General features: G+C 52.6%; 1 protein-coding gene across 1 annotated transcript; it reads left to right on the top strand.

Annotated features, from left to right (window-relative positions):
* The first annotated feature begins 694 nt into the window (after positions 1–694).
* SERPINA12 (serpin family A member 12) lies at positions 695–8,228 on the top strand. The gene is made up of 4 exons (XM_032404702.1): positions 695–1,334; positions 2,990–3,260; positions 6,313–6,460; positions 8,037–8,228. Exons 1-4 carry the CDS (start codon positions 695–697, stop codon positions 8,226–8,228), a joined length of 1,251 nt encoding a protein of 416 aa, XP_032260593.1.
* Positions 8,229–10,457: the final 2,229 nt, after the last annotated feature.

Raw genomic sequence — 10,457 nt, 5'->3', positions numbered from 1 at the left:
CGAAAATGAAAGTTATGTGCCCCCAAAACCCAGTCTTGTTGGGAGATTCTGAGCTGAGAAGTGGCGACAGGAGCAGCAGTCCTGGAACCAGTAGATTTGGCTTTTCCTCTCTATCACACTGCCTCTCTTCCTGGAAAAAGCATAGGGAAAGAGGTTTATGAGAGACCTGGGTTCTCCTGGGATGTGATCTTGGACAAAGGGCTTTATTTCTGCAAATTAGTCAGGATTCTTTTGGTTGTAAGGAAAAAAAAATCCAACTCAAGCCAGCCAACCCTAAAAGGGAAATGTATTGGCTCTTTTTTTTTTTTTTTTTTAAAGATTTTATTTATTTATTTGAAGAGAGAGACACAGCGAGAGAGGGAACACAAGCAGGCGGAGTGGCAGAGGGAGAAGCAGGCTTCCCGCGGAGCAGGGAGCCCAATGCGGGGCTCGATCCCAGGACCCTGGGATCACGACCTGAGCCGAAGGCAGACGCTTAACGACTGAGCCACCCAGGCGCCCCCTGTATTGGCTCTTATAACTTGGAGAAACAGAAGTGTGTGAGCTTCGGGTAAAGCTTGATCCAGGGACTCCAAAGATGTCACCACGTATATCTCCCCATTTTTCTCTTTCCATCATAGGGGCAGTGGGTTGTTTTGTTCCTTTTTTCTGCTAACCTCAAGTCTACTACTCAACAGGACAATCTCCAAGGAAAATGAACCCCTTGCTGGGCCTGGGCCTACTTTTGGCTGGCCTTCTCACTGTGGAAGGTCTTCTGAAGTCCGACTTCCCTCTGGGACGACAGTTTCGTGGACCTGTGAGCCAGATCCAGTCATGGAAGGGAAGGAGGGCAGCCCAGGAGCTCACAAAGCGAAACACAGACTTCAGCTGCAAACTTTATAGGAAGCTGGCCTCCAATAGCCCCAACAAGAATATCTTCTTCTCCCCCTTGAGCATCTCCACAGCCTTCTCCATGCTGTCTCTGGGTGCCCAGGACTCCACCCTGGATGAGATTAAGAGGGGCTTCAACTTCAAGAATATGCCAGAGACAGACCTTCACGAGGGCTTTCATTACCTCATCTACAGGATGAGCCAGGGGAGCCAGCACCTCGAGCTGGACCTTAAAAATGCCTTGTTCATCGACGAGAAGCTGCAGCCACAGAAGAAGTTTCTGACAGATGCCAAGAACCTGTACAATGCAGACACTGTCCCCACCAACTTCCAGAACTTGGAAGATACTCGGAAGCAGATCAATGACTATGTCAGTCAGAAAACCCAGGGGAAAATCAACAACCTGATCAAGAATATAACCCCTGGCACTTTGATGCTTCTTACAAATTGCATTTTCTTTCGAGGTAAGGCTTGGGCATGTTGGTATGGAAAGGATAGGATTTCCAGTAGACTTGGATTAAAGACCTGGTTGGCCACGTGCTTGCTCTGCGACCTTGAATTCATATATAATTAATCTTTCAGAACCTCACTTGTCTTATGTAAAATGAGTGCCTTTATATGTAACTCATAGGGCAGTTGTTGGGACTCAAAGTAAAAATGCATGAGAAATGAATTTGGGGAAGTCTACATTATTCTCCATATGTGCATTTTCATTAGTACTGATTATCCTAACACAACTTTGGTTGTAGAGGTTGGAGTGACTTTCTTTTCCCCATTTCTTAGATGAGGAAAGTGTAACACAGAGACAGATTAATGGACTTAGAGATACAAAGCCGGGACTAGAACTCACTTCTATTGACCCATCGGCTGTGCACTTTATGTTAGTCCAAGGAGACACCCAGGACAGTGATTGTGTTGGTGATGATGATGATGATGTTCATTTTGGTGGATGCATTGGTCTCCTTGTCACATTCTGTAGATTCCCCAATCTGAGAGTGAGAGACTAAAAAAAAGTTGAAAAAATATTCCCAAATCCAAGCTTCAACCCTCCCCCCCCACCACACTCCCCCCACTCACCTGCCCCATGCACACACAAAGGTTGGCCAGGGTGGGGGAGAATCAGAGGCCAACAGCCCTCAGGTCAGGCCAGATCTCTGCTGGGCTGTCAGGGACATGGTCCTGAATACGGAAGTTCAGCTCTCTCAAAATCCACAGTGAGTCTGATGGCATAGAGGAAAAGAGCAGAGGGAGAGAAGAGAATCTGGAGTTTTCCAAAGTCCCCACATCACTTAGATTGCAAAAGCAATGGCAACAGTGAGGCTGATGATGACTAGCATCCACTCAACACTCACTGTACAAGGTCACTGAGCTGTCCTGACTTTCCCACTCAGCCACACAGCAGCCTTATGAGGTACCCATCAAAATCTTCATTCTTCAGACAAGGACACTGAAGTCCAGAGAGGTTAAGACACTTGTCTAAGGTCATCCTTTCACAACAGTGAAGCCAGAGTTGAATTCAGGGACTTGGCCCTCAGGCCCCCTACTGGGGGCTCTGAGGTTGGCAGGTGCGAAAAGACCCAGGTCCAAGTTTATGCCCAATGGCATCAAAGAGTTCCTAGGTTGAAAAAGGAGGGGTCCAAACACCCAGCTTTGAGTGTTTGCTGCTCTTCAGCAGGTTCCCAAGAGCAGCCTGTTCCATTGGTTTTCTCATTCCTACATGAGAGCAGCTACTCCAGGCCTGACTTAGAATTGAGTATTTTTCACTCACACCAGACCCAAATAACTCCCACTAAGTATCACCCAGACCTCTCTGCTGGAACATAATCTGCAGGCTTTCTCAGCCTCAGGAGCACCTGGGCTTCAGGCAGTCCATGGTACCCTCTCAGCTCAGCAGCCCTGGTCATGGCTACTTTGGGAACAATCAGACCCATGCCCATCTTACCAGGAGTTTCCAGGGCCTGGCACAAAGAGCAAGGATTCCTGGAGACCTGCCCTGACATCCCAGAGCATCCAAATGCCCTCCTTGAATCCATGTGGACAGAGACCAGTGCTTACCTGGGTCCAGTCAACCCTTCCCTTTCGGGACACTCATGCCACTTTGTCTTTCTTCACTCCTAAGCCAGGTGGCAACATGAATTTGATCCAAAAGCAACTAAAGAGGAAGACTTCATTCTGGATGGAAACAAGCGAGTGAAGGTGCCCATGATGTTCCATGGGGGCATATATGAAGCTGGCTATGATAAACAGCTCTCCTGCACTGTTCTGGAAATGCCCTACCAGGGCACCATCACTGCCACCTTCATCCTTCCTGACGAGGGCAAAATGAAGAATGTGGAGGCGGCCTTGAAGAGGGACACTCTTGACAGATGGAAGAAATTAGTCACACGAAGGTACGAGGGGGCCTGGCATATGCAGCTGCTTCCTTCTTCTTGCCTTCCCTTCCACTCTTTGCTTCTTCTAGCCCAGATTTATTGAGCTCTGACCCCGTGGCCAAGTCCTATTCTGCGCTCTGTGATGAACTTGTGTTTTGGTAGGAAGTAGACCAGAAGACAAGTCACAGGAATATAGTGAAGCTCTTGCTTGTAGAGGGAGATGCTTATATCATGAGAGTAGAGTGGACAGAGCAAAACCATGGTCCCTGGTGGTGGTGGTGGCGGAGGGGGGTGCCACGGAGCAGGGAGCATCGGAGCTAAGTCGTCAAGGCCCAACAGTGGCACGTGGGGACGGAAGAGGAGTCATGGAATCCCAGGCAGAAAGGAACCACGAGGACAACCACGGGCTGTCAGAGGGAACTGTTTATTGTACACGGAATCATGTTTTCAACTGTAATATCACAACAAAACCAGCAAAGTGTGCCCCAAATAAGTTATAATAGTTGAAGGACCAAAGTCCTTATTGACCAAATTGACCAAATTGACCAAAGTCAATAATTAAAAAAGAAACCATAAAATTAGAACAGATTTAAGATGAGCCAACAGAATTCTTCTCAGGCACTTGCTTACCAGTCGATTTTCTCGAGAAGGGTCAGGGCTGGGGCTTGCAGGGTTGACTTGGGTAGGAGTGGTGTCGGGATGGCCTCCTCCCTGCTCTGCACACTCTCTCTTCCGCCTTGCCCTCACCCCTGTTCTCCACCCAACAGGTCTTTACCAAGAGCCTCTGCCATGGCTGACACACTGTTGGGAGCCAGGGAGGGTTCTAGGGGAGGTAGATAGGATGCTAGGACAGAGCTGGGCTGCCGTGGGTGCTCTACCACACAAAACACATCCTTGGGGGAACGGCAGAACACATCTTGGATATCTCAATTGAGCCGAAAGCTCCATAAAAGAGAAATTCCGGTTCTGAATGCTTCAGATAAAGTCGCTGGACTGGGGGATGGGGAGGAGCAGCAGGCTACATGGCAGGTCATCCCAAGAGGGCTGCTAGGCTTGGGGTCTGCACAGCATCCCCCGATCCTCCCTGCTACAAACCCAGTCTGGCGGTAGTCTTGGCCCCGAGGGCTGCAGAGGGGCTTGGCACAGCAACATGGAGTCCCACTTGCCAGCCCCAGAGCTGCACCCCATGGGAAACTGGCAGGAATAACTTGGAGATGAGGATGCTGAGTCCCCCAATCCAACTGGAGGGTCTCAAGTCATCATAATTTGAATCCTAAAGGAAATGTGACCTTACAGAGCCCACATTGCATGAAGCCAGGACTTGTGGATAAAGTGGGGGTAGAGGGAGTGGACCCCCCCTTTCCCTTCACCTCCCATACCCCTCATTCCCCAAGACACCTCTGTGAACTCAGAAACTGTAGGGCACAGGCGGGAAACCACCAGTCTCCTTGGCAGCTCATTTCACTCAGAAGAAATGACCCAGCTTGCCTGACACCTTTGCCTCCTTCAGAGTTTCTCAAATCTTCCCTGAGCCCCAGCATTGCTGATACCCCCAAGCTGATATGTATTTTTCTCCACTGCACGCACTGTCTTCTTATACACAGACTCCCAGGCTATGTATCGATGATTACGGGATGCTTTTCATCGTATGGACTTTCTTGTCTGTCTTCCCTGCTAGAGCATGCACCCAAGGGCACGGGTTGTGCTTCTTCTGTTCACGCATGCATCTAAGCATCCGATTTGTAGAGAGGAGGCACTTAATTTGTTGAGCGAATGAATGAGTGGAAAGGTAAGTCTGGGAATCATTGGGCCAATGACCAGTATTTAAAGCCATGACACTGAATGAGCCATGACACCTCTGGAGGGAGGAAAGACAGAAGAGAAGAGGACCGAGGGGTGAGGCTTGGAGGGTCACAGACAGTCCAGGTGGGCGATGAGATGGTTCTGGCAGAGGGTGAGCGAAGGAGGGGAAGATGGACTTGGGTTGGAATGCTTCAAGGTGGAAAAAGGGGATCCACTCTCTGAGAGCTGTCTCTTGGGTCAAGCAAGCTGAGCTCAGCCGTGGCCCTGGAAAGTGGAAGGTGGAGGGCAAAGAACCAAGCGGAGTGGGCTGCGGCAGTTGTGGGAGGAAGTGGAGATCTCTGGCAGAGACAACTCCTTTCTGCTATGAAAGAAAGAAAAGGAATGGGCTGGAAGCTGGAGAAGTGACTTGGGGCCAGTGGAGATGTGTTTGCTCTTGTTTTGTAGGATATCAATTATCGGAGAACATGGTCTCCTCCTGAGGGTGATCAGGCAGACACCATTCATGATGGATGGCGCAGAACAGAGAGGAATGCAGGCAGGGGCGAGGTCCTGGATAGGCAAGAAGAAACAGGGCTCAGGGCCAGAGAGACAGGAATCCAGGATCCACAGGTTTCCTGGGACCACTGATCCCGGCCCCCAAAGCGGGGAGGCCCATCAGGTCCCACCCACGGAGGATGTGAAGCTGCTAACTCAAGGGGCAGAAGGAGGAACACCTGCTGGTCAGGGACTCCTGAGCGCCCACATGCATTTGCTTTACACTTTTACTGCCCCGTCTGCTGTGATTAGCACCATCGTTTCGCCCAAGTGGCTTAGGGAGGGGAGATCATTTGCTCCACGTCACGGAGCTCATGAGAGTCAGAATGCGTTTGAGCTCAGTTCTACCTGGTTTCAGATCCCAGGCCCTTGCGGCCTCTGGCATCCAGCCTGCTGGGTCAGGACTGGCTCAGGGCTTGGGCAAGGCCAGGACTGTGAAGGGGACGACACCTCTGTGTCTGCAACCAAAGGGGCCCTGAAACAGTGGGGACTTGAGACCATTTCTGTGGGTGAGGGCTCTGGGAGGGTATGCTAGGAAGAACGGACACAGTTCAGAGAGCATAGGTGTTTTGAAGCCAGGGTCTCGGGGTCAGAGTCCCTCCTCGTGGGGACAAAGAGAGGGTCTGAGACCTCTGGGGCTGGGAAGACCAAGGTCCCATTCATCACCTCTCCTGCGGCCTGCCCAGGAAAGCAAGGAGACCCTGCCACTCACCTGTCACCCCCATCTCCCCAGGGTCGTAGACGTGTCCCTGCCCAGGGTTTCCATCACTGGTAACTATGACCTGAAGAAGATGCTCTCCTACCTGGGTATCACCAAAATCTTTGAGGAGCATGGTCATCTCACTCGGATCACCCCTCATCAAAGCCTGAAAGTGGGTAAGGTAAGCCTGCCCGGCCCGGATGCCACCCCACCCGCAGGGAGCCTTCTTGCAACCCTGGGCCAGAGCCACTGTCCCAGCAGCTGAATGAGCCGGGTCTGGTCCTGCCAGTCAGGCTGGGTGCCGATCCAGCACTGTCCCTCACCAGCCTTGTCACTCTGGGACAATCACATCACTTCCCCAAGCCTCATGTTTCCAGTCTTTAAGCTCCTGGTCCCATTTTGGAGGTCGATTCTGTGCAACTGTGCAACAAACAAGTGATCAAGGCCTGGCACATTTATTGGTCCTAGAACCGGTCTAGGTCTGACCCAGAGCCTCTCCCAAAGACCTCACGGGCTTGTTGGGAGTAAGCTGCAAACATGTGCATGACCAAGAGATGAACCAGCCATGGGCCCTGGGGTTTTCAGCAAGGCTGAGCACCTGCCGGCTGGGGGCAGAGAGGACCGTATGGGGTAGGGTCCCCAGGTTGAGCAGATATAATACAGGACACCCAGTTAAATTCGCATTTCAGGCAAGTGACCAATAATTTCTTTAGTCCAAAATATTGCATGGAATAGACTTACACTAAAGATATTCATCGTTTATCTGAAATTCAAATTTAACGGTCCATCCCCTATTTCACCTGGCAACCCTACTTTTAGGTTAAAAGGGCATTGGGGGTGGGGAGATTGCAAGGAGCAGAGGTAGGTGTGGGGAGGATCTCCCAGTAGCGGGAGCAGCATGGCCAGAGGCTGGGGTGGGGGAGAGCTTGGCATCATAGGCAGTGGGGATCGGCGCGTTCTAAGTGGGAAGTTCGAGCCAGTCTGGGAGAGGTCCCAGTAGGCACTGATTCAGATTTATTTTCCAATTTGCAAGAGGAAGAAAAACAGTAGAATTTTCTCCCTTTTAACATAGACTTCCCATAAATAGTCAGTGCCAGCTACCCCTTTCCGGGGGCCTTTACTCAGTTCCACGGCTCATTTCTTTTCTGCAGTTAGGTGTGCCCATGGCTGTGATTGCCAATGACTCCTGGCTGGCCCGCTAGTAAAATTGTTAGGATTTTGTAGAATGGAATGAAATGCATCAGTATGTGCAGAACCTTCCATGTCCTAGGGTGAATCACTGCGTCACAGATGTGGGTGCCCTGGGGTAGATCTGGCGTCTCAGTCTTCTCTGATGCCCCCCCTCCCATTTGGTTCCTTTCTCACCATCCCCCAGGAAGCTAAGAGGAGTGTGAGCAGGACTGGAGGCTTCCTGGTGGGGACGTCACCACGTCCCTTCCATCTAGCTGAGGTTCCACAGACTCTTTCTGCCATTATGCTGCTCGGCACTTCCCTGTAATTCAGGGAAGGATAGCGCACCCCACTCCATCCTCCCTGCTGCAGCTGAGGCTCCCCCAGCCGCATCGGTCCCTTCACGCTGAGTCTGCTTGTCCCGCATCCTTCCGGCAATGACAGCAGAAGGAGCCTGGGGCGCCTGGCACCAGCCAGGTTACTGCTGTGCTGGGCCACCCTGGCTGAGGCTTTTCCCTCTCTGGGCCTCTCACTGTCCTTGGCCCAGAGTGGCTTGGTGACACTGACCTCGATCCTGATTCCCGCAGGCGGTGCACGAGGCGGTGCTGAAGATGGATGAGAAGGGTACGGAGGGTGCGGCCGCCTCCGGAGCCCAGACGCTGCCCATGGAGACGCCGCTCTCCATCAAGCTGAACAGACCCTTTCTGGTGTTTATTAGGGATAGCGTCCTGCCCACCATCATCTTCTTGGGAAAGATTGCTAATCCTACTGGGGAATAAGGGGGCGTTCCAGCTCACTGCGGGCCCCAGCGGCAGCCTGGGACTGAAAATGTTTCATCTGCCTCAAATTGGGATCCCAGGACCTTTTAATCTAATCCCACACCTTCATGAGCTCCCAAGACCACCATCCAAACAGGCAGCGCCGCTGGTTCTGGGGGCTCTTGTGCACCCCCACCCCGTCCCCATCCTCCCTCAGCCCCCTCCCTGCCCGGTCCAGCGTCACTGGGCTTAGATGCCCCACCCCCACCCACTTGGATGGCTGTGATCTTCTCTCCCCGGAGAGGCAGAGGGGCTTTGTGATTTAATAAACACCCCCTCAGTTCTGCTGGCTGTTGGTGGATAATTTGGGGAAGCTATGAGACAAGGCAAGTACCTGGGCTTTGGAGTGAGAGAGACCTGGGTTCAAATCTTAGGAGCAAAGTGTCTTTGGGAAAGCCACATATCTCCTCGGAGCCTCTATTTCTGTATTCCTAAAACGAGAACAGGGATACTCCCCTCTGGGGCTCTGAAGAAACTAGCACGCTGCTTTAGAAAAGCTAGTTCTGCTTGGTGAGCCCCTAGCCTTGGGTCTTTGGTATGTGAGCTACAAAGTCATGGCCCCCAGGGTCCACATGGGAGTTCGCTGGGCTCAGCCAGGCATCCAATCAGATGGCAAAGCGGAGGTGGGGCTGGCCCAGCATTAGAGGGATGGAGCCTGGAGTAGAAGTGGCTAGGATCCATTGCCAGGTTTGCCTGATTCCAGAGCCCGCCAAGAAGAGTCTGGGGTTTGGACCTGTTAGCAAGCTCAGCTGAAGAGTGAATGGGGTCCCTGCGCCTGCCCTGGAAAAAGTGGCCCTGCAGGGTCCGCCCATGACCACTAGGGGGCGCCGGATCATGCCACAGGGAGCCCTCATTGCCTGCTGCTGATTCCTTTGCCTCCTGCCCTGAATTCCCGCTGCCCGAAGTGTTTGAGAGGAGGGGGCCCCGACTGGCCTGGCACTACTCAGCCTGAGCCGGCATCAGCTGTCACCCCCTGGGTGTGCCTAGCAATTCACAGCTCACTGTGCCTTTTGTGTTCTGGTCACAGCTCCCCTGTGGGCGGCCAGAACGGACATCATGTGACAGATCCATATGCAGAGCAATGAAGTGACTTTCCTATGGCCACGCAGTTAGCCACGGCCCACAAACACTGGTCTTCTGGTTAGGGCAGGAACGGGTTCCACGTGGACTTGGGGACCCCGCTGGTCCTTCCTGAGCTCCTCTCCCAGGTACGAGAGCCCCCCCCAGGCCCCTTCGGCTTGTGAGTATTCAATAAGCACCCCCTCCTCCATCCTGGGCACCCCCAGGGCCCTGGAGACCCAGCCCCCACACAGGCTGGCAGAGAAGGCTAGTTTACAGTGTGGCAAGGGCTCAGATGGGAGAGCACCAGAGTAAGCACCCCTCTTTGAGAGGGAGGGAGACAGAGAAGGCTGAGACCCTGCACCAGCCTGAGGGGGTGGGGTGGGGGTGGGCAGACACCGGACACACACGGAAATGCTCAGTGGTCAGCTCACGTCTGCAACATTAGCCACCGGGGACATGCGATAGTCAGGTCAGCCATTAAGTAGCTGGGTGGCTTGGACATGTCACTTAACTCCTCGGAGCCCCATTTATTAAAAGGGGGTAGTAATACCTACCCCAGGGCGGTGAGGAGCTCTGAGGGTTACACGGTACTGCGTAGACGTCGAGCCTGGCACGTAGCAGGTGTTCGGCAGAGAGCCAGAGCTACGGTCTTCTGCTGCCCTCACTCATGTCCCGGAGGTGACCAGCTCTTGTCTAAAAAATGGTGCTCCAGGCACTTGCCTGTGCTGTCCCCTCTACTGGGAATGCTCTCGTCCTGCCTGACGAGCTCCTGCTCATCCTTTAACGCCCAGTCCATTATGACATCGTTATGAGATCTTCTCTACCTTTCTGGCAACTTCCAAGCAGCCCTTCAATAAAGCACTCACCTCCATGGCTCCTGGGTCTGAATTTCCCCTCCACCCCGATGTGGGCTGCAATCAATCCCACATTAAACAATGATTTATGGGGTGGCAATCCGTGCACTAGTTACTGATCCAAACAGACCTGGTTCCTGCCTTCATGTCATTAATATCCAGTGGGAGAAACAGTTGCAAGTCGCATCGGCACCCCTGTGCGTTTCTGATCACGAGCTCCAGTGAGCATGATGAGAGAAAGCCATGAGGGCCTTCGAGGGTATGGAACAGGGGT

The sequence above is a fragment of the Phoca vitulina genome, unplaced genomic scaffold (genome assembly GCF_004348235.1).
Source record: "Phoca vitulina isolate PV1807 unplaced genomic scaffold, GSC_HSeal_1.0 scaffold7, whole genome shotgun sequence".
NCBI lineage: Eukaryota > Metazoa > Chordata > Mammalia > Carnivora > Phocidae > Phoca > Phoca vitulina.
This window is presented reverse-complemented; position numbering and strand designations above follow the sequence as displayed.

Coding starts and splice junctions, on each gene's coding strand:
- SERPINA12 (XM_032404702.1), top strand. CDS start 695: ATGAACCCCTTGCTGGGCCTGGGCCTACTTTTGGCTGGCCTTCTCACT. Junction 1,335..2,989: donor AAATTGCATTTTCTTTCGAG/GTAAGGCTTGGG, acceptor TTCACTCCTAAG/CCAGGTGGCAACATGAATTT. Junction 3,261..6,312: donor AAGAAATTAGTCACACGAAG/GTACGAGGGGGC, acceptor CCATCTCCCCAG/GGTCGTAGACGTGTCCCTGC.